Consider the following 26,688-nt stretch of genomic DNA (forward strand, 5'->3'; position numbering starts at 1 on the left):
GAAAAAAAAAAGATGGTGGGTGTAGCTGACCTCCAGGATCACAAACAGAAGATAATTGTTTTCTTTTTATATATTTTTTCAGAGTTAATTCCAATATAAGACGACATAAGATCATAGCAAAATGTGAAATTAAAAGAGAAGGTGCAGAGAATTTCCTTTATTTTATGTGCACTTACTATTCTCCGTCACAAGGAATATACCTAAAAACAGCTGTAACTGTTACATGTAAAGGCCACAGACACAGGATAACTTACCATCTCAAAATCTGAGCCCACCAGGTTGTTTAGGTATTCTTTATGCCTACCGTACAACTGTAAAATAAATCACACAATAGGAAAGGTATAAGTAAGGCAAATTACTGCTCTGCCCCACATTCAAAAGAGTCCACATCCAGGAAACCAGAGTACCGTATTTTACGCGTTATAAAACACACTTGTTTCCCCAAAATTTGGGGGGGAAATGGGGGTGCGTCTTATAATGCGTATATACTTTACCAGTACTGTTGCTGCAGGCTGGGATGAGGGGGTGCCAGGCGCTGCGGCCCAGGGTGTCCGCTGCTGCAAGGGGGGGCTTTGCCGACATTTCCTGCAAGGACAGGGCCCCCACAGTTCCGTGGTTTCCTGTGCGGTGGACTCCGGGAAAATGGCCGCAGGGGGGGTGGCGCATGCGCAGATGGAGATCTCGGCATCAAGATCTCGGGAGATAAGATTTCAGCGCTGAAATCTCATCTCCCGAGATCTTAATGCCAAGATCCGCAGCACCAAAACCTGCCGTGGCGCACTGCACATCGGACACCCCCTCATCCAAGCCTGCGGCCTGCAGCATCACCCCACTCCTGCCTCCTTCAGCAGCGACCCTGGGACCCCGCTTCACCGCAGCCACCACCCTCGGTAAGCAATAAGACGCATGGATTATAAGAAGCACCAACATTTTATTTAAAAAAATTTTTACTATTTTTCTCCTCAAAATTTGGGGTTCATCTTATAATCTGGAGCGTCTTATAATCCGAAAAACATGGTATTTCTAAACAGAGGGCGTTCTAACATGAAAATCAAGTCCTGAATGAAAAATGTAGGTTTCCTTTCTCTTCTGTGAAAAACTCTGCAAATGTATGGAAATTAACTATTACAATGTGCAGAGATCTTGTACACACGAGGGTCGTTCAGGTCACACAAAGTTTAGCTGCTTTGCTGTAAACAAAGAAAAACATTAACCTTACTTATAAAAAAAAAACTGTTTAATTCCCCCCAGCAACCAGAGCTCAGATTTCATTTCTTAAAAATGTCAATGTTTTCAAGCTGTACTTAGATCTTTCCCATAGTGCACTATTATACTCTTTTACTTTTTTCTTTATAAGGAATGTGTCAATAGATTTTTTTTTCAATTTTTAAAAAAATAAGTCTTACTGTTTTAATTTAAAAAAAAAAAAAATTGAATGGTATAAATCTAAAAAATTTTTTAGAAAGCTTTGATATTTTCAACTTTTAAACACTAGGGGGAGCAGCTGATGATATTTGTCATGAAAATCTAGAGTAGCGCTAGAACGCCTTACGGCTGCAGTAAAAGTGGGCGGGGTCTGCTCATGGGTCTGACATCACTACTCCCCAACTCTTCTGGGTGTTTGCAAAAGGAGGGGAGAGGATAATAAAGTTTTGGATTATAGTGCAGAGCGATGTTGTTGGTCACTGCAAGAGTGATCCTGACATGAGGACGCATGGAGGTACTCTGCTCAGCGGACTGTATCACACACGATCTATGATTGGATTAGATACATGTCTCAGCAGACTGTATCACACATGCTAGGATTAGATACAAGCCTCAGCAGACTGTATCATACATGCTAAGATTAGATACAAGGCTCAGCAGACTGTATCATACAGGATAGGATTAGATACACGACTCAGCAGACAGTATCACACATGCTAGGATTAGATACAAGGCTCAGCAGACTGCAACATACAGGATAGGATTATATACAAGGCTCAGAAGACTGTATCACAGGATAGGATTAGATACAAGGCTCAGCAGACTATCATACATGATATGATTATATACAAGGCTCAGCAGACTATCACACAGGATAGGATTAGATACAAGGCTCAGCAGACTGTATCATACATGATATGATTATATACAAAGCTCAGCAGACTATCACACATGCTAGGATTAGATACAAGACTCAGCAGACTATCACACATGCTAGGATTAGATACAAGGCTCAGCAGACTGTATCACACATGCTTGGATTAGATACAAGGCTCAGCAGACTGTATCACACAGGATAGGATTAGATACAAGACCAGCAGACTGTATCATACATGATATGATTATATACAAGGCTCATCAGACTGTATCATACATGATATGATTATATACAAGGCTCATCAGACTGTATCATACATGATATGATTATATACACGGCTCAGCAGACTGTATCATACATGATATGATTATATACACGGCTCATCAGACAGTATCACACAGGATAGGATTAGATACAAGGCTCAGCAGACTGTATCATACATGATATGATTATATACACGGCTCAGCAGACTGTATCATACATGATATGATTATATACACGGCTCATCAGACAGTATCACACAGGATAGGATTAGATACAAGGCTCAGCAGACTGTATCATACATGATATGATTATATACACGGCTCAGCAGACTGTGTAATACATGATGATTTCACTGCTGTGCTCTGAACACTGTGGTGACAGTGGCAGTCAACACAAGTCGGCAGCCTGACATTATACTACTAATACCAGGCTGCCGATGTGCTCACTGCCACTGCATCCTGTCACCACCCGCGGAACACTGTGTGAGTGGTGACAGGGGGAAATTGTATCTCAGAGCACAACTCTGGGCTACAATAAAATGTCACTTGGCTTCTCTTACAGATGTGAACTGGAAAACCCAGGCTGCATGCCCAGTTCACAGCTCAGGCAGCTACAATAAATGAGATACAGTCAAACATCAATGGCTGGTCCCCGATGGCTGCTGTATTTGGGATATGTAAGTGTTGTGCTCAGATACTTATACACCAGCAAATAAAATGGCAGCCCTCAAGCGGCTGCAGAAGAAAATAACACTTAAAATATAACAATTTATTTTGTTTTAATAATAAAATGATCATATAATAAGTAATTAACCCTTTAGTGACAGAGCCAATTTGGTGCTTAATGACCAAGCCTATTTTTACTATTCTGACCACTGTCAGTTTTAGAGATGAGCGACTTTGCCTTTTTTAGGGTCGAGTTTCAAGAAACCCGACTTTCTCAAAAGTCGAACGAAATCAACCGACTATCGTGAAAAGTCGAAGGTCTGACTGAAACACGAAACCCAATGCAAGTCAATAGGGAAGCAAAGTCGGCAGGGAGTGGAGGACAGGAAACACACCTACATGCCGGACCGCTTTTTTTTTTTTTTTTTTTTTTAAAGTGCGCGACATCTCAATCTCTCTCTCCCCACAGTGTACGTCCTTGCTCAGTGGCTGAAAAAAAGTCACGTGCAAGCATTCTGGGAAAACAGACTTTGGCGCTCGTTTTGCCGACCGCATGGCCGACTTCGCGCTGTGGTCGGGTTTCGGTCGGCGAAACCAGACTTTGGCGACTTTTGAATCTGGCCGAACTGTTTCGCTCAACTCTAGTCACTTTATGAGGTTATAACTCTGAAACGCTACAGTGGATCCCACTGATCCTGAGAGAGATGACAGAGACTGTTTTTTCGTGACATATTGTACTTCATGTTAGTGATAAAATTTCTTCGATATAACTTGCGTTTATTTATGAAAAAATGGAAATTTGGCAAAAATGTTGAAAATTTGGCAATTTTCAAACTTTTAGTTTTTGTGCCCTTAAATCAGAGAGATGTCACACAAAAGAGTTAATAAATAATATTTCCCACATGTCTACTTTACATTGGCCCAATTTTGAAATCATTTTTTTTTTTTTTTTTTTTGTTAGGACGTTATAAGGGTTAAATGTTGACCGGCAATTTCTTATTTTTACAACAAAATTAACAAAACCAGTTTTTTTAGGGACCACCTCACATTTGGAGTGAGTTTGGGGGGTCAATATAACAGAAAATAACTAAAAGATAAGATAAGATAATCCTTTAATCGTCCCACCATAAAAGTGACACCATTCTAAAAACTGCACCCCATAAGGTGCACAAAACCACATTCAAGAAGTTTATTAACCCTTCAGGTGCTTCACGAGAACTAAAGCAATATGGAAGGAAAAAATTAACCTTTTACTTTCACAAAAAGTTTACTTTGGAACCAAATTTTTTTTTTTTTTCCCACAAGGGTAACAGGAGAAAATGGACCACAACATTTGTTGTGCATTTTCTCCTGAGTACACCGATACCCCATATGTGGGGAGGGGAAAAGCCACTGTTTGGGTGCATAGCAGGGCTCAGAAAGGAGGGAGCACCATTTGACTTTTTTGAATGTAAAATTGGCTGGAATCAATGGTGGCACCATGTTGCATCTGGAGACCTTCAGTTGTACCTAAACAGTGGAAACCCCCCAATTCTAACTCCAACCCTAACCCGAACACACCCATAACCCTATTTCCAACCCTAACCATAACCACAACCCTAACCGTAATCCCAACCCTAGCCCCAACCCTAATGAGAAAAATGGAGATAAATACATTTTTTTATTTTATTATTTTTAACTAACTAAGGGGGTGATAAAGGGGGGTTTGATTTACTATTTTTTTTATTTTGATCACTGTGATAGGGCTTATCACAGTGATCAAAATGAACCAATAGGAAAAATTTCCTATTGCTGCTAGCAGAACTCGGCGGAAGCACTGTGCATATATCTGCCATTTTCTCCCAGAAGAAGACGCTGGCGGCCCAGGAGACTTCAAGGGGGGTGGCAAGGACAATGGAGATACCGGGGGGGAAATCGGGGACCCTATTTTGGTCTCCTCTGATGTGCGATCACATCAGAGGAGAGAGAAATTAAATGGAGAATCTGACTTTTTTTTGGCGGTCTCCGTTATACCGCAACACAAGGGTCAGCAAAAACCGACCCGAATCACGTTCTCTGGGGTCTCAGAGAATCATGCTCTCTGGATTTTGCTCAATCCATCTTCCCCTCGACTCAGACCATTTTTCCTATCTCTGCTGCCAAAAAACATCCCCTCAGCATGATGAGGTCCTCTCTTGGCAGGTTTGCTGTGGTATCATGTTCTTTAAATTTGATGATTATGGATTTGATGGTGCTCCAAGGGATCATCAGAGATTGGGGTATTTATTTTATTTATTTATTTATTTATTTTTTTTTATAACCCAACCCTAACTTGTACTTCAAACAAGTCAGGGACAGGGTCGTGTCCGGACGCTGAGGTGAGAGGATGCACGGCTGCAGAGCTCCCTCCAGGCACTGGATACCAATGGCTGCAGAGCCCTGCACCCGATGGGTCCAAGAAGGGAGAAAAACTCAGCACTTACCAGAGCGCCAGCGCCTCTGACCGGCCCTGCGACTACCCTGGATGTTTTTCTCCTGTGGGAACGGAAAACCGCTGAGCCTGCTGGCGCCATCTTGCCGAGAGGGGAAGGCGGCTAAGCAGCATGAGGGAGCAACAGTGTCCGGTGCTGGCTGTGAGGGAGAGCTGCACCCGGATCTGAAAACCAGGGACTGTCTGATATTGTGGATCTAGAACAGACAATCCGCAAACCCATCATAACGCTGCTAATGCTTGCCTTCAGCAGACAGGAGATGGAGGCCATCATTCACACACCCTTGACCCAGATCAGGCTGCAGAGACTGTGTTGTATCAAAATCAGACAATGACCCTGATAGAGAGGAAAAGTGGATTGGAGAAAAAAGGGGTACTAAATCAAAGATCTCCCCATATTAACCCCTAGTGTCTACCATGAGGAAGATGAGCGTGATTACTTAGAGGGGTCCTCTGAAGAGGAAGGAGATCAATTGGATGAGCACTTCCCTACGCAATTGATAAAGTTTTTTTCTTGTTTTCCCTCAAAAGAAGACTTTAAATCACTAATAACAGAAGTTAAAGACACATGCAGGTCAGAAATTGCGTGTGTGAGGGAGAATTTACTCCCTGGAAGGGGAGCATGATGTAACCAGGTCTCACATGTCTGAGCTGCACCAGTCATCTAATATGCAGCAGAAAATGCTCAAAGATCTTCAAATTCAAAGAGAGAGAGAGAAAAAGGGAAAGAGGGAGATATTGATTTTGTGTGCCAGAATTGCTGTGGGGGTTAAATTAAGGAAGATAAATTGCTCCGGGCATGCTCAGTTTGCAAAAACGGAATCCAGCGACGGATTCCGTCAAATGACGGACAGCGATGAATCCCTCGCCCGTAGGCTTCCATTATAGTCAACGACGGACGGCGCTGGATCTGTTGCTGTCCGACTTTTTGACGTACACACAAAACGTTACTTTGTCCGTTGTCTCTGGCCGATGGACAAAGAATTTATGACGGCCATCCGTCACAATCTGTCACTAATACAAGTCTATGAGAAAAAAAACGGATCCAGTGGCATCATTCACTGGATCCGTTTTTTTCAAAAAAGGACGGACTGTGACTGATGGCAAAAAACTGATGTGTGAAAGAGGCCTAAATTCATACTAGGGGATCAAGTCTCTACGCCCCTTAAGTTTGACCGAGCATACCGTGCCTTACCACCTAAGGGAACTACACCATTTCCAAGACACATTATTTGCTGCTTACATGACTTTGAAATCAAAGAAAGAATTATGGTGAAGACCAGGTCCTTAGGGGAGATCAAATTTCAGGATGCTACCATTCAGTTATTCCCGGACTTGTCCCGCATAACCTTGCAAAAAAAGGAGGCTCCTCAAGCCCTTGCTATCTATCTTGAAGGACCTCAAAATCCCTTAAAGGTGGGAGTTCCCCTTCGCCTTGATGGCCCGGAGAGATGTTGTTTCGGCGACCTTGTGCTCCTTTGAGGATCTTCCAGCCTTCTGTGAAAAATTGGAGCTTCCTGTCCCTAAAGGGCATGTCACACTAAGAGATATCGCTAGCAATATCGCTATAACTAGTGACGTTATAGCGATATTGCTAGCGATATCTCTGTGTCTGATACTTACCTACGACCGGCTCCCCCGCTGGTTATCGCTGATCGCGCGAGAACGTTCAGGACTGTTTCTCGTCGTCTGCTTCCTGCTGTGAGGACGAGCGACGCGTGGAGCCGGGCGGGAGGACGCAGGATCGCCTGGTGTGACAGGTAAGTAGCGACCCCCGTCCCCAGCGATGTCGCTAGTGAGATCTGCCTGTGTGGCAGCTCACTAGCGACCACTTAGCGATGTACCAGCGATCCTGACCGTGTCATATCGCTGGTCGGGATCGCTGGTACATCGCTAAGTGTGACAGTACCTTAAGATTACAGATTGGGATATCCCTGGATCCACCACCACAATCGGTTTGGACCCAGAACGAAGAAAGGAACGCTCGAGTGACAGGGGCGGAAAGAGAGGAGCATTGGGCCTTCGCTGGCACCCCAAATTGAACTCAATATAATGTTCCAATCAATTTTTATTGTAGGAAGTTACATTAGAAAAAGGAGAAATTCAGGTATCAATGGCATTAATACACTGAGAACAACGCTGTAACACGTGGTAGTATATCTTTTGATTATGATTCACATTTCCTATCACACCACCAACAATCATGTCTGATGCAAGTTACAACTTTTTTTTTTTTTTTTGGTTAATCAACACCTAATACGTATAGAGTCAACCTACCCATTTACTCTTTAATCCTCAAAACGAGGGTTTCAAACAACCAGAACCAGAGAGTAAGAAAGGAAGATAAGAAAGGGGAAGGGAGGAAGAGGTGGGGGGGGGGGGGGGGGAGAGCCATGGATGGTTGCAAAGAGGCAACCAGGGAGGGGGAGGGGGGAGCTAGGGAATTAGATGGCGTTCCGGGGTAGCCCGAGCGGTAACAACAACAGAGATATAAACACCTTGAATATTGACATGTGGTACAGATGAACTCCCTGCGTAACACTCTCTTTGACCCTATTTGACCCATTTTATTAATCTCAGACAGTTTGCCCTGGAAACAGATGCCTGACAGGGGATGCATATACAGAGTTTAGCCACGTGTCCCAAGTCTGAAGTATTTTGTTTTTGGCGCGGATGGAGTGAGCCAGACAGAACTCGTATTGGCAATGGAGATTAATTCGGTTATATAGTTCAACTAATGTAGGTGTCTTTGGGGATTTCCAATAGCTACTTATGCAATATCTGGCAGCAACTAGAATGTGAACCAATAATCCCCTGGATTCCCAAGAGAACTCCTCTATACCCACGTTTAGCACTGCCAGACCCGGATTCGGATTAATAGGATTGCCTGTCAGCTCAACCATCAGGCCAAACACCTCCAGCCAGAACGAGAAAACCTTGGGACAAGCCCACCAGCAGTGACCAAGAGTACCCGTTTGGAGGCAGCCCTTCCAACAATGTGGCGAAGAATTTGGGAGGAACTGTGCTAAGTTGGCTGGGGTCCGATACCATCGCAGGTGTACTTTTTTCAGTTGCTCCAGATGATTTATGCACTTGGAATATTTTTGGATATTTGCTGAAGCCGAGTGCCAGTTTGAAGGAGAGGTAGAAACACTCAACTCCACGTCCCATTTATTCATATAAGGAGATTTTTGCTCATCGGGGGGGGGGGGGGTTATTGAGCCATTTGTATGTTGAGGAGATACCTTTGGATTTAATTATCTTTTTAAATACCAAAGCCTTTGTTGTAGGTAACAGAGGATTCGACTTTAGAGGAAATTTAGAGGCCAGAAAATGACTAATTTGGATGTGTTGATAGAAACAACCCTTTAAAGAGGGGAGTTTCCGTACTATTTCATTAAAGGGGTTAACACCCAAATCAGAGAATAGATCCACCAGCACTGTAATGCCCGATCCCTCCCACCTGGCTAGATTCAAAAAGGGGATTTGAGATTCCAACGACTTGAGGGAAATCTCTGAAAGAAGAATCTGAATCTTATGAATCAAGTCATTTCGCCAGACCTCCAGGGAAGCTGACATGGTGGGAACACACGGGGAGAACCGTGAACGGCTCAAATATTCTGCTTCCATCATTCTTCTGACCGAGCCCTGGCGGGACAGGAAATTTTCAATCTGAGCCCATCTATGTGAATTACCTGGACGCCACCATTCCTTTAGTGATTCAATTAGTAAGGCTTTATAATATGCCGTTATGTTTGGGGTGCCCAATCCCCCTAAGTCATATGGGGGATATAACACTTTACCTGCGACCCTGGCCCTTTTATTACCCCAGACAAATTTGTTAGTCAACGATTGAAGTTTCATCAGGGTTTTGTGAGAAATTTTGATGGGTAAGCATCTGAGCACATACAATATTTTGGGTAAGAAAACCATTTTAAAGGACTGTATCCTGGCCATCCAGTACAACGATATTTTTCCATACCTTCCCAATTCCTTTTCTAAATTTTGGATCAGAGGTTCCAAATTTTCTTTAATTAACATCTGCGATGCTGTCAGCTTAATACCTAAATAAGGTATCCCCCTGTCGCACTATTTGAATTGAAAGGCCCCCTCCAGCACACTCCTGGCTTCCACCGGTACATTAAACGGCAATATCAAAGACTTTGCCGCATTAAGCTTATAATACGACACTTTAGAAAAGTTTGATAATGTGTTCACCACTGCTGGAATCGAAACTACAGGGTTAGAACAGGAAATTATCACATCGTCTGCGTATAAACCAAGTTTATGTTCAAATTCCCCAACTCTTATACCAGAAATGGCTATGTTTTTTTCGTATAGCTTCCGCCAGAGGTTCTACCACTAAAGCAAAAATAGCGGGAGACAATGGACACCCCTGGCGAGTGCCATTACTTATTTGAAATTTAGATGACAGAAACCCCGATGCCAACACTGACGCATTTGGGTAAGAGTAGAGAGCTAGAATGGATGACTTAATTTTCCCCAAGAACCCGAATTTTGTTAAAACTCTCTCCAGGTATCCCCAGTGCACCCTGTCAAAGGCTTTTTCAGCATCAAGAGACAGGAATGCACTGGGTTCACCCGATATCTCCACCAATCCAATCAAGTCAAGCATCCGTCTGGTGCCATCCTTAGATTGCCTGCCTGTCACAAAACCAACTTGGTCTGGAGCCACTAAGGCCGGGATCACTTTATGAAGTCTATCCGCCACTAGTTTGGCATAAATTTTATCACAATTTAGGAGTGAAATGGGCCTAAAATTACCCGGGGTGTCTGCAGGTTTCCCTGGCTTGGGTAGCGTGATAATAATCGCTTCTAAGTTGTCTGGGGAAATTGACCCTTTATTTTGCCAAAAATTGAAGGTTTTAACATAAAGGGGGACAGAGTGGATGTAAATTGTTTGTAATATTCGTATGGCAGCCCATCGGGGCCCGGGGCAGAGTTAGACTTAGTCATTTTGATGGCACCTAGGATTTCATGTGTAGTAAAGGGAAGATTAAGTTTCTCTAATTGCTCATCTGAGACCCGGGGAAGATCCAGGGTGTCTAGAAAGCCCTGTACATCCACTTGAGTCGGCTGTGACCTGTTGGAATCATATTTTAGATTATACAGGGCCTCATAATATTTCGCAAATGCTTCTGCTATTTCAATGGGATGTCTAGTGATTGAATCTCACGTTTTTTCATCCTTCTTGCCAATAAGGACCCCGCTCTATCCCCCATAGCATAAAATGTCGATCTATTTTTTTTTAGATTATGTTCGTATTTTTGCAGGAGTAGGGCTCTAAGTTGGAATCTATGGGTTACAATTTCTTTAGTCAAGTTAGGGGTTGCTTTGGCTTTATTCAGGGATTCAAGGTGATGAATACAGGTTAATATATATTTATTATCTGCGTCTTTTTGCCGTTTTTGGATGGAGGTTAGTTTTATGAACTGCCCCCTGACTACTGCTTTATGAGCAGCCCACAGGGTCTCGTCAGAAATTTCCCCATTATTATTAAGTTTGAAATATTCTGTTAACACTGACTCTACTTCATCATGTACCTTCTGCCTACCAAGCAAGCTAGTATTCAATCTCCACCTGGGGGAATTTTGAACATTAAAGCCACCCTGAACAGACAAAGAGATCGGCGCATGATCTGTCCAAGTGATTAAACCAATATCAGCTGCAACACAATTACTTATAGATTTGCTGTCGACCAAAAAGAAAATCAATTCTACTGTATGAGCGATGCCTGGAAGAGAAGAATGTATAGTCTCTTTCTGATGCGTGTAAATATCTCCAGATGTCATGAAAATGGAATTCATTGATGAGATGCTTAAGTTCCTTAGCATGTGAGATGTTGATGTTGGAGCAATCCATGGAGCGTATAACAGGTATATTAAAATCTCCACAGATGATTTCCGCCCCTGTGGCAGTATCTTTGAATGCTTGGAAAAATTTCCTAGCAAAGGTCAATTGCGATGAATTTGGGGAGTAGACCGTTGCCAAGGTATAAGGGACGCTGTTGATATAACAAGACAAAATAATATATCTTCCATCCGCTCCATAACTGACATTTATCAATTTAAAGGCCACTGAGTTCTTTATTAAAAAGGCCACACCTCCTCTTTTTTTTGAGTCATTAGCAAAAAAGGCGTGTTGAAACCTGGGATGAAGTTGCCGTTTATTATCTGTGGAAAGAAGGTGGGTCTCCTGAATGCACGCTATATCACAGTTAGATGCCTTCACCTCTCTCCACATCATTGAGCTTTTTGCTGGGGAGTTGAGTCCGTTCACATTAATAGACAATATCTTAATTCTCATATTGGAGCCGCAGGGGGGTTTGAATTCCTAGGAACGCCATCAGGGATGAGAAGGGTTAGACCAGCAAGGAATTGAAAGAAATTTCCGAAAAAAATTAAAGAACATTTGTGAGAAGAAGAACAAAAACAAAAACGTTCCATCAACACTGGTTTGCCCCGAGTAGGGTGACCGGAGTATAACCGCTCGCCATAGGCGAGAACATCAGGGGGGCTACGTGACATCCCGTGTCACAGGAGCAAGGACAGCAGGTGCCATAAGCAGGAAGGAGTCCCAGCTAAGTTGCTGACCATTCAGGGTTAATCCTGTCTGGAGATCCTCTTTGATTCTCCCGCCCGCCAGGGTTTGGCGGGTGGGCTATTCCCCAGTCATCCAGCAATTTGCCCAGCTGAGAAGGAGTATGACATATGTAAGTGCCTCCATCTTTGAAAATTATCATCCTCACCGGAAAACCCCACTTGAACTCAATATAATGTTGATCATTTTCTCTTTACTTTATACTGCAAGACTTAATTTTTGAAAAGTTGAATTTGTATACTAATAAGTATTAGCCGGTGCGGGCTCACCTTTATAAAATTTCATAATTGCTTAGAAACCTTTTCTTTTTTCTTTGTATGAAGGAGGGAAATCCCGCAAAGTATTAATGTTATGTGCCTGACTTGTCTTGTGACAGGGGATTCTTTTTCTTTTTTTGTTTTCCCTCTGTGAGGGCTGGGTACTGGGCTTCGTTCCCCTGAAAATCTTTTCTGTGGCTGCGGTTATTTTTCTTCTTTTTTTTTTGTCTTTTTTTCTGGTTGGACTGATATATTCCACAGGTTTTTGCCACAGACCAGGCTCTCTATTCCTGGGAATTATGGAGCTTTATTACTTAAAGTTATATATTTGTTCTCTTTATGTTATTCGTTGTGCCTGTCTCTCCCTATTCCTAATGTTTCTTTCCCTTCCATTTATCCGGGTGAAATCAACAAGATCAACAAATACAGATTATCCCGGAAGACAAGGCTCGTTGCTCTATCCTAGAAGATCAGAAAAGGGTGATAGCTTTCAGGGGTCATATGTGTGTGAGTAAACTAAATAATGCAAAATGACACGCATAATATCTTTGAATGTCAAGTGACTTCCCCTAGAAAAAGGAGGCTAAAGGGGGTTTTACACATAGCGATATCGCTAGCAATATCGCTAAAACGTCACTGATTTTGTGACATTATAGCGATATTGTTAGCGATATCGCTATGTGTGATACTTACCTCCGACCGGCTCCCCCACTGTCCATCGCTGATCGCGCGAGATCGGGCGGCTCCATTTCTCGTCGTCAGCTTCCTGCTGGGCTTCCTGCTGTGTGAGACGAGCGACGCTGGACGCGGGCGGGCGGACGTCAGGATCGCTGTGTGTGAAAGGTGAGTATCGTGCGCTGCGTCGCTGCTGCATCGCTGTGAGATCTTTCTGTATGAAAGCTCACTAGCGATCATTTAGCGATGCACCAGCGATCCTGACCGGGTCGGATCGCTGGTCGGATCGCTAAATGTAAAAGGGCCTTTACTCTCCTGGAACTGAAATCCCAGAGGGCAGACATTGCCTTCTTTCAGGAGACACATTTCGATGGGACAGGTACTTTCAGGTTTGCCCTCAGCTCTTTCCCTGTCTCTTTTTCTGCTCATACCAACCATAAGAGAAGGGGAGTGGCCATTTTGATTGCATCAGGTTGGCCTTTACAAGTAAATAAATCATACATTGATCATTGGGGGGTCGATACGTTATTTTGGAGGCTTCTTGGGGGGGGGGGGGCAGATCTATCATCTTATGCAATTTATATGCCCCAAATTCTGGTCAGATTAAGTTTTTGAGAAAAGTTATTTCCCTGATTCATAAACTTCCTCCGGCGGCTTTACTGGTGGGTGGTGATTTTAACATTCCCTTCTCAGAAATAGCTGATAGACACTCTATTAATAACAAACCCCACTGCAAAATCTGATAAAATCCTAGGGATTTTAGAAAATTTATTAGGGCTAAAGGGGGCTTCACACATAGCGATATCGCTAGCAATATCGCTAAAGCGTCACTGATTTTGTGACGCAGCAGCAATATTGCTAGCGATATCGCTACATGTGATACTTACCTCCGACCGGCTCCCCCGCTGGCTATCGCTGATCGCGCGAGAAAGTCCCGGGCCGTTTCTCGTCGGGGGCTTCCTGCTTGGCTTCCTGCTGGCGCCGACGAGCGACGCGTGGACCCGCGCGGGAGGACGTCTTCATCGCCGCGTGTGACAGGTAAGTAACAACCGCCGACACGTCGCTGGTGAGATCTGCCTGTTTGGCAGCTCACTAACGACCATTTAGCGATGCACCAGCGATCCTGACCGGGTTGTATCATGGTCGGGATCGCTGGTGCATCGCTAAATGTGACAGGACCCTAACTCCTTATTTGCTCTTTGGAGAAGATCACCCTGGGGCCAGAACCTTCTCTTTCTATTCTTCCCCCTCATCATACTCATTCTAGGATTGATTACTTTTTTCAAATATATTGACTCTTAAGATAATGAAGAAGGCTAAGATGGGTCACATTACCTGGTCTGACCACGCTCAGGTGGCCCCCTGAGGAAGGAGCTTATTGCTCCGAAACGCGCGTCGGGGAAACGAGCGGTCCGCCCGGTCATCCTGAGCCTCATTAAGGTAACGGTTTGGGTCTTTATTTTCTTAGGGCGGGCAATTGCCTGCCGGTGCAATTCGGGCATTGTTTGCTGCACCATCTTCCGTCTTTCTTCTATATATGTAAGATGTGTTTCATATGGCCCGAGGGTAGTATTGTTTATCATGTCAACCCCTCTAGTTACCTTCTTTTGGGTTAGTGTATAGATTTATCCTGTGTGATAGATGATGGGCATTGTTTCCCTCTTTATGTAAGATATATAATGCTCCTTATATGGAGCATTAACACAGGAAATATATGCATTTATCTCGGTATATGATGGTTCAGGCTGACTGGGGCGGGTCCTGCTTGTATGAGCACTCATACCATTGCACTTTTTGATTGTTCTTTGCACAGTTCCCCATTTTTTGTCCTGTCCTATTTACAATTCAATAAAGAGAAGTAATTTTATTATTATGGATCTATGGTCGCAATTTTTTACTGTGGTCTCCACAATTCTTGGTGTATACATTAGCGATTGATTCTATTTTTGTCCTAACAGAGTGACACCTATGAGGAGTGATATATAATATATTTAGGATGCGGCTCTGTACCGTTGCTATTATAAATTGTCAGGTGGCGTTGGGCCTTAAATCCACCCAGCCGTTTACCAGGGAGTGCCACTGGCGGTTGAATGAGTTCCTAATTAAGGACCCAACTATCCAGAAGACCCTACTGAACCATCTCACTGACTTTTCCCTTTGAATGAGGGCTCCGTTTCCTCCCCTTCATTTCTGTTGGAGGCCAATAAGGCCGTCATGAGAGGGTACTGTATCAAAGAAGGTTCCAGATCTTAAGAAAAAATGCTAAATTTGAATTTAATAAATTAACGTCTCAATTAGCTAGGGAGGAGAGTAGATTGACAGCCTCGACCTCTGTAAGGACTCTAAATAAAGTTGTGGCAATTAGGAATAAACTGAAGGACCTCTCAATGTGTGAAGTGGAAAAACTCCTTCTGTATACTAAACAAAAATATTATGAAAAGGGTAATAAAGCTCATACACTCCAGGCTAAATTATTGAGAGATAGAACCATGAGCGCCCACTTCCAGGCTCTGAGAGGGGCCGACGGTACGATCCACTATAATCCATTCTATAATTTATATAGCAAATTGTATAATTTACAAGATTTATCCCCTATAAATAAGGAATGAGACAATGAAGCACTTTAACAAAAATGAAACTACCAATTCTCCCTTCTGAGGCCTTGCCATTCCTTAATCAACAGGTGACACAAGAGGAGGTGATGGATATTCTGAAGGACCTTCCCTTGGGTAAATCCCCGGGTCCAGACGGGGTGACGTATTTATATTATAAATCCTATGCAGAGGAGCTTTCTTTCCAAATGGTTAAATTATTTAACTCATTTCTGAAGGGTTCTTCCATGCCAGATACACTAGCTCATTCTTACCTAACTCTCATCCCAAAACCGGGGAAGCACCCATTGGATGGCTCCAACTATCATCCAATTGCGTTATTAAATGCTGATCTAAAAATATTCACTCGTATATTGGCTAGTAGATTAAACTACTGGATCCCTCAACTTATCAATAAAGACCAAGTCGGATTTGTTCCTAATCATCGGGGGGGATAACACTAGAAGGGCAATAGACTTAATAGAGGTTGCCAATAGAAATAAACTACAGTCTATCATACTGAGTCTGGACGCAGAAAAGGCGTTCGACCGTCTCAATTGGTCTTTCCTATTTGAGACACTGAAGGTTTTTGGCTTCTCGGGCCCCTTTCTGACAGCAATAGGAGCCATGTATAGTTCCCCTACAGATTCTATTAAACTTCCTTTTATTACTTCTCCCTCATTTAAAATATCAAATGGTACCTGTCAGGGCTGCCCCTTATGCCCCCTATTATATGTCATATGTATTGAACCTCTAGCGGCAATGATAAGACAAAATCCAAACATATCAGGAATTGAGGTACGGAATTAAATGTTTAAGATCTCCCTATTCGCACACGATGTGCTTCTAACCCTAACCAACCTCCATATTACTCTCCCTAACCTGATGGAAGATATTAAAAAATATGGGGAATATCGGGATATGAACTATATGCCTCAGAAACAGAAGCCCTACCACTGAATGTCCCTCCTGATGTACTAGATCACTTAAAACTAAATTTTAAATTCAGATGGAAGTTGGAGGCAATTAAATACCTGGGGGCTAACCTGTCTCTCTCTTATGGTAACCTATATACCACTAACTGCCCACCTCTTTTGAAATACTTCAGGAGACTGATGGATAGGTGGAAACCACTCTCGCTTTCACTGATTGGCCATATTACTTCAGTTAAGATGTCCCTCCTTCCTAAGTGGCTTTATTTTTTTTGAGACCTTACCGGTCAGAGTTCCCATTAGCAAACTAAAATTCCCTCCAAGCAGCTATGCTGAGGTTTATTTGGAATGACAAGCGTCATCGGATATCCAAGCATGTCCTCATCTCCCTTAAAGCACAAGGGGGTTTATCGGTCCCTGACATTAAGTACACGGTGGGCCATTTATATGCATACAACTGGGTGGACCATTTATAAAGTTGGATCCAAAATGGCTGATTTCAAAATGGCCGCCATGGTCAACATCCATCTTGAAAAGTTTTCCCCCTCCCATATACTAATGTGCCACAAACAGGAAGTTGATATCACCAACCATTCCCATTTTATTTAGGTGTATCCATATACATGGCCCACCCAGGTAAATCCATATAAATGGCCCACCCTGTACTACTGGGACCCGCTCATCTACGTAGAATTCCCTCGTGGGCCTTGTTATGGGCATACAAGTGGACAGAAATAGAAAAATCGTGGTTGGCTCCAACTCACCTGAACTCACCATTATGGTTAAATAAGTCCATCAGAACCCTGGAGAGTCCATTGGGTCCTATGGTTTACGAGGGAGATCTGGATTTCTTGTATGAGGAGATTTAATTTGGCCTCCCCTAACTCAACGATGATTTCATTCATATTTCAACCCTTGTTTGCAGACATGAGAGATGGGGATACACTGGAGCTCTTGACATTTGATGAAGTCAAGCCCAAATATGCCATTACTAATAAAGAATTTTACCAGTACTTACAGATCAAACACTCTGCCATTTCGCTTTATGGATCTACTGAGGTCTCTCTGCCGACGGAGTTTGTGAGGATCTATAGGAGAGGGTCGTCGACTAAAGGATCGATATCGGACATGTATAAAATATTAAGTTCTCCCCAGATTGGGCAACAATTGAAACATTCTTACATGTGCAAATGGGAGTCTATTCTGGGAAAGCTGGAATATTATTTGGGACAAAAGCGGCCAAGTCCTCTATCTGCACACTTTAAAAGGAAAACCACTATAAAATTCTAATGTTCTGGTATAATACTCCTGACCTCTTCCACAGAATGAACCCCTCAATTTCAAATATGTATTGGCGGTGTGGCTCTGATGTGGGCACACAGTATCATATTTTTTGGTCTTGTCCTGGGATCACAGGTTTTTGGGAGGAAGTGAGACAGTTCATGTCCAAGTTTCTCTATGAGGAGGTGGGACTGGAGCTAAATTATATATCTGTTAAATATTACTCCCAAGGGAATGGGGAAGAACTCAGCCAAGATGCTATTACACATTCTCACAGCAGCTAAGTGCCGATTGCTCTCAACTGGAAGCAAACCTCCCCTCCCTCATATCAACACCTATTACACAGAATCAATGACATCAGGAGAATGGAATATATGACGGCTCTTTTGAATGCAAGAGTGGCTCACTTTGATTCGGTTTCGGCTCCATGGGATTACTTCTGGGCTCAGAGTAATGAATAGGGCATCTTCTACATGCTTGGTTCATTCTCTTCTTGGATTACTTACTCCCCCCCCCCCCCCCTGCTTTTGACATGTATGTCTTGTCTTTTTGTCTGTCGTAAGATTTTGCATTCATGACTCTACTGTTTGGGGAATGTTGAGATTTGTGATACCTAAGGCTAATTTCACACTAGCTTATTTTCCACGCAGCGCTTGGCGCCGCTAAGCCCCGCCCGCCCCATCTGGTCATCGCCGCCTACTATCGCACACGGCTGCATGCGATCTGCGCACCCTATCTTTAGCACATGGTGCGCAGACCGTGCGCTAGTAGGATTTTAGCGTGCTCTGCGCACTGTTGAAGGTGCGCCGGTGTGCACCGAACGCACCATGTTGCATTTTGGCGCGCTCGGCGCACCTTCAAAAGTGCGCAGCGCACGCTAAAATCCTACTAGCGCACGGTCTACGCACCGTATGCTAAAGATAGGGTGCGCAGATCGCATGCAGCCGTGTGCGACAGTAGGCGGCGATGACCGGATGGGGCGGGCAGGGAGCCAGCAGGGGGCGGGGCTTAGCGGCGCCGAGCGCTGCGTGGAAAATAAGCTTGTGTGAAACTAGCCTAACTTTGTTTGGTATATATAATTTCCATGGGCTCAGCTTGCATCTGAACATTATATTATTTTAGGTTGATTCTCCTTATATTGCCCTCCGCGTTGCCCTGTCTTTGTAATTTCCTTTATTTTCTGTGCCTCTGGGTTTAAATGTTTGTCTGGATTTAATTTCATTTGTTAAAATTTGTAAAATCTTAATAAAAATTTACAGTTGAAAAAAAACAAGTCATGGACAAAGTTGTTGAGGAGATCTCCTTGGTCTTCATGGTGTTTGGTTAGTGGTGCCTCTTGGTTAATGGTGTTACAGCCTCTGGCCTTTCAGAAAATGTGTGTATATACAGACAGACCATGTTGACACTTAGATTGCACACATATGGACTTCCTGTCACTAAGCATGTGATTTATGAAGGTCATTGTTTGCACTAGAAACCAGAAATTTTTAGGGGGCTTCATAGCAAATGGGGTGAATACATATGCACATGCCAATTTTTAGTTATTTGATTCCATAAATGTAATTTATGCCTATATTTTTCTCACTTCACCATCTTAGACTATTTAGTGCTGATGCATCACACACAAATCCGATTACAAAAAATAGTTAAACACAGAATGTAATGTAACAAAGTAGGTAAAAGCTAATGAGCCCTTTCTCAGCAGTGGTGTGTGGGTCCCAGGCATCAGACACTCACCTATCATAGATGTATAGTGAATAATTATAGAGGATGACCATTTAGCATTTACTCACATCTCTGTAGAGAATCTCTTCTCGCTCCTGCTCTTCTTGGTGGACTGACTCAGACACATGATGCAAAGAGTACCTCCATAGTTCCCGCTTGTGAGTCTCCACCTCCAGCCTTAAGACAAGTAAAGGGCAGCTAAGACGTGTAAGAGAGGCCCATACTCTTACATCTACACAATATTAGGTCAATCATTAATTCGGGTCCCAAAAATAAAAAGATTCTAAACAATAAATAAGTAGCACCTTCCCCGAAAAACCATAAATCAGTAGAAAGAGAATAGAGATGGGGTGCAAACAATAATGTTGGTCTATTTTCTAATTCTATTTTGTTAAATTGCATTAGTCCTGTAAAAGGAGCAAGTCAGACATTCAGAGGTTTCCACGTAATTTACATCACTCGGGTTACCTGTATGGTCCTTTAGTTCCAGTGACGTCAGGTTTAAGAGTGATGACTCCATTACTGTCCACACGTATAGTACAAAGAACGTGTTCATTCTCCTTCAATCCTAATCTGTGCAATGAATGCATAGAAGAGATTATGATAGTAAACAATTTACATAATTGGAATATGATGGCAGTTTTTGGTTTAATATATTAAACGATAATGATCTCAGTAAGGGTGCATGCTCAGATTTCCAACTGATTTACACAAGACTGTTATCCCTTTAATAACCAGGTCTGACGCTGGCAATGGCTATTTCACCTAGCCCACATCTATGTCTAATAGCAACAGCTGAAGCTGAGCGCCGATCACTGCTGTTAACCATTTGAATGCTGCTGTTAACTCTCACAGCAGCGTTTAAAATGAATACGCTCCAGCTCCCCGTAACGCCATGGCAGCTGGGTATCTGCTAAAGGCCACCATCGCGGGTAAGACAGTCACCCTAATTTGTGTAGCCCAGCCTCACCATTGATTAGCAGCTATTAATACACAGTGTACACAGAAAGCTGCCAATTAGGGGTGTGGGCGGAGTTATACACAGCTCAGCATTCTGAGCACTGCTAGTTCAGCAGCAGAGAAAACTGTGACTGTATCACAACTGCAGAACTCCGTAAACTAAGCAACAGAAGGGGAGGAAAAAACAAAAAATGAATAAAATGAAACTGGCCATGGCGTGAAGAGGATAAAAAAATAAATGATTCTTTTGACCTCTCCCCGCTCACATGACTAGTGGTGTCCTCTCTTCTATAGCCGACACAGGGAAGTGGGGCAGAGCATGGCAGTAACGTCATGCGCCACCCGCCACAGGCCAGATAGGCCAGCACGTGTATAGCGATTGTGGTGCAGGGAGCCGATGGCTCTCACTACCACAACACTTTTGAGCTGAACGGGTTAGCATTTTGAGCAATGCTAGATAGGCAGCAGAGAAAACAATGACACCTTACTGGAATCAGTGTCTCTGCCCCTAAATCATGGTCCTCTCAGATGAGGTATTAAAAACCTGGTGACAGATTCAAGTTAAAAGTCTAGTGAAAGTCCATTGTTAGTTTATACCCCAATTAATAAGATATTTACAACCCATTTACACTCCGCGGGTGTAATCCATACGATCTCATCTTTCCCTTTAATAGGAATCCTTAAGTCGAAGGGGCCCCGGTGTCCCATTTCCGCTCTATACACTTATATGCTGTCTGTGGGAACCGGCTCTGCCATGGAGGCAATCAGGAGGAGATGGGGGGGGGGGAGGTCTTATTCCTGATGCTCAGGATGAGGATTGGGAGGAGATTCTTGAGTCTCCGATTGGTGTGTATCCATCAAACAATAGACTCAATTATATATGCTACACCAGTCATGTTTAACCCCGTCACGACTCTTCAGAATGTTTGAGATGTCACTCAGCAGAGGCAGATTTTGCTCATATGGTGTGGAGTTGCCCTATTATCCTCTCCTACTGGAGTGAGGTAACATCGCTGCTGACTTCATTAGTACAAATCCCGGTTCCCCTTACCCACTGGTCTGTTTATTTGGGGTGCTGGACGGGGAGATGTGGGACACTATGCTAGAATTTTCTTGCGGGAGACACTTCCTGGCTAGAAAGATGCTGGCGCTACGGTGGATGGGTGGTGCACATCTTTCTCTCAGAGCATGGATAGAATTGGTAAATTCAGTTACAACGTTCGCTCGTACGGTATATCGGAACCGGGGCTGTCCAGGGAAATTTGACAAAATTTGGGATAGGTGGAACTCCTCTCATCTCACTATTTTAGTACGTAGTGGTTCAGTACCACCGTCGTAAATATTATTCTTAAAATATTTCGGGTCATCCTATGGCACCAAATGGCTATTAATAATACATAATTGTGCTTGGCAGTGTGCTAATAGTAGTTGCAGCTTAATTAGATGTATAGTATCATTTTGAAATATATATCGCCAAATGGTTATAAAGACAAAATGTTCTGCTCACTTGTCGATTTGGTTTATTATCCTTACAGCATTACATGGACTTATGAATCCAAAAGTTGTATTAAGGATCTACTATGCAAGGTTGCTGTTCCTTTATACTTGTTTGGACAAGTGTATGTGTATGTGTATTACCTTGGCTATATGCATGTGTGTATATGTTATGTTACGATTAATAAACGAATTAAAAAAAAAAAAAAAATATTTACAACTGTATGAGGGGGGGAAACTCACTTTCCACTTGGTCCTAAATCAGCCATGATGTACATCGTCTGCACAGGTGTATTAATAATGTGATTTATTTTTACAAACTCCTCTGATGGTTGCCATGTGACAAGACGATTGCGTATCCCAACTCCATCCCTATAAAATAGTACAGAAATAGTTTAGTCCACAGGTTAAGACTGTAGATAACACACTGGCCGAATACCAACCGAGCGCCCTAAATCCACAGTGCTCGGTCCGGGGCTTTATTCCTGCATTGTTGCTAACATACAGATTTCCAGCGTCTTTAATCCAGTAAGTTATAACTTTTCTTATGAAATCTATATAGTGCTATATAGTTACTGCAATGTAATGAGCAGAAATAGCAGCAGTGTTGGTGCTTCAACTGAACCCCGGGCAATGCGCACGTGCTGGGTTCTGCTCTGCCAGTGAGTAGTGGCGCCAACTAAGGCTTCTATGAATGCCCCCGTTTCAATGGATAACAACAAAATTGAAAGAAAAAAAAAAAAAAAAGAATGTTCTTCATACGGCATTTATGATTTTATGGTGGCAAACATATCTATGTACCATATTTTTTGACTATAGGATGAACCTTACTATGAAATGTAAGGGTTAAATAACATAAAAAAATGAAAAACATTTCCTTTTGATTCAAATTTTCCAGTTAGCGTAAAGAAGTGGAGGGGTCGATATTACTCATTTTAATGTACACACAAACACCTTTCCAACACGCAAATCATGTATACTCTCTGCCTCGCACACATGTACACAACACTGCTACAAGTACATACACACTTTGCTCTGCTGTATATAAACACACAGCTCTGCTACATACACACAAACAACCCTGCTGCAGACACACAGCCATGTTACATACACACCCGTAGAACTCTGCTACATGCGAGTGTGTAGCACCGCTGCATACATACTCCAGCTCTGCACACACCTTTGCTACATAAACACACCCACTGATTTTAATTGAAGTATACAAACTACTATATGTCGAAGTTCCTTCCCGGCATATGAATTATCACATAACCTCAAAGGTCCTTAAACTAATCAGGAGTTTATGTGCAGTTCCTGGGAGATTCCTCTAATGCCCTGCACCGATCAGACTGATCAGAGCTCAGTTCTATATAAAAATATATACCGTATATCTAGGATAATGTCTTTAATTATGCAAACACCGGAGTATTAAGAAGAGCTGGGTTACCCTAAGAATTGTACCATTCAATGTGACAGGCCACCTCTGGAGTGACTGCTGGCTGCTGTTTCTAGGGTGTGAAAGGACCAATATCCATGGACCTTCCCATCCTGATGGTGTCAGTTTGCTGCTGTCATTTTCACTTGTGTTGATTATGTAGATTGAGAGGAGCCCATGTTCTTTTTGCTTTCTAACTATTCATTTATGAAAAATCGAACAGTCTCTATTTCACTATACTGGGGCCATTTATTTCTATGTCTTCAGAGTATAAGGCAATTTTTTACTTCTTGAGCCCCTGGTTACATTCATTTTCAAGCTAACACAGGATAATATCTTAACGTGAAACAACCAAATTTATTTACTAACTTTTTTTTTATGTGGCTCCGAACATTTTTATAACCAGTCAATACAAAACCAACACCAGGAAACTGATCCTCACAGGATGGGAAGGTCCTTAGATGCTGGATACTTTCTAATCTAAAAAGACTGGCTTGCAGCCGTCCCCAGCACGAACTATCACATTGGATAGTCTGTTTCTGGGGGTACCCAACTCCTTCCCAATTCTCCTCTGCATTAGGCAATGATTTAATAGTGAGGGGGTGTCAGTTTTTGAGCAACAAAACGTTGGCTGACACTAAGCCCCAGCAAAAATAATTCAAAGGTGTCTCTCAGATACCTCCATTACTAACTCTATACAAAAGATGTGGCTAATTGTCAGAGGTTGTCCCAAATGTACGTCCTTCATAGAGCGTACATTACTCCTAGTCTGCTTTATATTGTGGTAGTCGGAACTGATGCCTAACATCCTAGATGTGGTCAGGAAGATGCGCGCCTTATTCATATGGTATGGGATTGTGCAAGTATAGCGGAGTATTCGGAAGGAATTTTGATCTTAATCAAAAAAAGCAGACAACATTCTGTAACAACCAGATCCCAAAATTTGCATTCAGGCCTTCTGGAAGGAGGAACTGATCTGACATCCTCGATAGGGCATCTTATGAACTCTATCAGGCCAAAAACTCCCGGCCAAGCGCTGGTTAGCTGCTACTCCTCCGACCATTAGAAAATTCAAAAGTAAAATTAATAATCAAATACGTCTAGAAAGGGATGTTTACCTGAGAAGGAATGCGTTACACAAATTGTATATGATCTGGGATATGTGGATTGACACCCCGGGCCTACCGTCCCCTACCCTACTTCATGATAAAATGATGGATCAATTCATATCTCTTAAACTCTGACCCCATCGGATGTGAAAGTAAAGGAGAATGGCTTCTTGGTAAGTACGTAACTCTATTTTGAAGTATCTTACAGCTCTGACTCTGATCTCCATTACCAAGGTTAATGAGGATGGTTAAATTAAAACAAAGTTTTTTCACAAATGCAACACGTGATTACTTTATGTAGGCCTAATTTATTCTACCTTCTGTATTTAAAGATTTGTATCTTAGAAGTTGAAAATCTTGTTTAATAAAAACAAACTTGATTTAAAAAATAATTTGAGCTGTAGCCAACGTTTTCTAAAAAAAAAAAAAAAAAGGTAGCTCCTAACCTGCCTGATCAAGGCTAAGACAGTAGCAGGCCCATGTCTGCCTCCGAATGACACAAAGCCAAACTGAATAACTGTGTGTCAGCTGCACAGGGGTAGCCTGGTGGGGAGATTTTTTTTGAAGATGTATTCTCAGGGTCAGCCTCCAGGTGGCACATTTTTCTTGTGTCTCCCAGTGAAGCGACCAAGAAAATCTGGTGACAGATTCGCTTTTACATGACTCTGTGTATAAGAAAGTGGACCTCTAAATATATATGCAGCCGCTAGTTGTCCATAAAAAGATAACAACACACAGCCTCCTGAATCAGAGTTCAACAGTGGCCTTTGCTATTTTTGCTGCTTTTCATAAAAATAGGGCGAACGCAAGAATGATCATGTAATGTTGGTGGGTGTGAACCCACTGCGCCACGGGCCCGCTTACCCTGGAGGGGCGTGACTAAGTGTCTACCGGGTATTCACTAGAGTCTCTGAAGGTTCGGAGAGGCTGTGCCGCCTGTAGAAACCAGGTACCACTCTAGGGCAATCTCCGGGACTGAAGAAGATGACCGGAGGGTCAGAGGTCTGGGTATGAGGTACAGGAGGGCGAGATAAAGGCGAAGTCAGACAGTCCGAGGTCGGGGCAGGCAGCACTGGTTCAGAATTCGCAGCCGAGGTCACGAACAGAGAGATCAGGATAAATGAAAAGGCAAACCGAATCAATAACAGGTGGGACAAAACAAGAAAACGCCAATTCAGGAAGCTAGAGACCACCCTGAGTTCAGGTGAAAAATGGAGGGTGGAGTCACCCGATATATCACCTCCTGGCAGGTGATAGGCTGTGGAAGCAGACCTCTGCAGGACAGAATGAATACAAATTCCTGCAGAGTTCAGCCATGCTTCCACTATAACTCACAACCAGCAGAGCTAAAAATGAAGTTCAAGGCTGCTCAGAGAGATGATCAGGTACTGGGTAGAGAAGAGCAAAACATGTGGTAAGTGGGGCGGCGCTTAAAAGGAGTGCAAATGGCTGGGGTAACAGACCTCTTGAAACTCAGCACCAATAACTGGGGGAGTTACGGATTGCCTACACATCCTTTTTACGAGGGCCAGGAAGGTGGCAAACAGCACCTCAAACTACAGTTCAGGATGAGGCTGTACAACAGACAGCTCCTTAACCCTTTCATGACATATGATGTATATTTATGTCATATGTCGCGCCCCTGATGCTGATGTGGGCTCCGTTGAGCCCACATCTTTCCCTGCATATGACAACTGATTTAATCATGTGCCTTTAACAGCTGCAGATGGATCAAAGCTCCACTCGCAGCTATCAATCTCTGACAACTGGATTTAACACACACCAGACGGAAGTGAGTCACAAATCCTGCCCATATCACATGATCGGTGGGCGCCGATGGGTTGCCATGACAGCCAGGGGATTTGCAGAAAAACCCCCATCCCTGTCATTACGATACTCCTGTGAATGCCGATTTGTGGCCAGTGTGCAAAGGAGATAGTGATTTCTGCTATACATTAACTTTTTGATGAAGATAGATAGCGAGAGAGAAAGATTCAAAAGTACAACTCGTCACTAAGGCCTGTTTCACACTTCCGTTTTTTCAAATCCGTCAAAATCCGTTGTTTTCCGTAAAAAAACGGATCCGCCATTTTTTGCAGGATCCGTTTTTTTTTGTCCCATAGACT

At 43.0% G+C, this 26,688-nt stretch overlaps 1 protein-coding gene across 2 annotated transcripts in view; it reads right to left on the reverse strand.

Moving 5' to 3' along the window:
• MKS1 (MKS transition zone complex subunit 1) overlaps positions 1-26,688 on the reverse strand; it is an 84,657-nt gene that overhangs the window by 50,573 nt on the left and 7,396 nt on the right. Inside the window, exons 6-9 of one of the 2 annotated variants that reach the window (XM_073565750.1) lie at positions 22,262-22,390; positions 20,033-20,137; positions 19,633-19,741; positions 255-311 (exon numbers count right to left, since the gene is read on the reverse strand). In XM_073565750.1, the coding sequence (XP_073421851.1) occupies positions 255-311; positions 19,633-19,741; positions 20,033-20,137; positions 22,262-22,390 (400 nt within the window). The remainder of the gene's footprint in view (positions 1-254; positions 312-19,632; positions 19,742-20,032; positions 20,138-22,261; positions 22,391-26,688) is intronic. The other variant, XM_073565751.1, reaches the window with a different exon arrangement.

This window comes from Dendrobates tinctorius, unplaced genomic scaffold, assembly GCF_039654945.1.
Source record: "Dendrobates tinctorius isolate UK_male_01 unplaced genomic scaffold, ASM3965494v1 ptg000016l, whole genome shotgun sequence".
In the NCBI taxonomy this organism is placed as follows: Eukaryota; Metazoa; Chordata; class Amphibia; order Anura; family Dendrobatidae; genus Dendrobates; species Dendrobates tinctorius.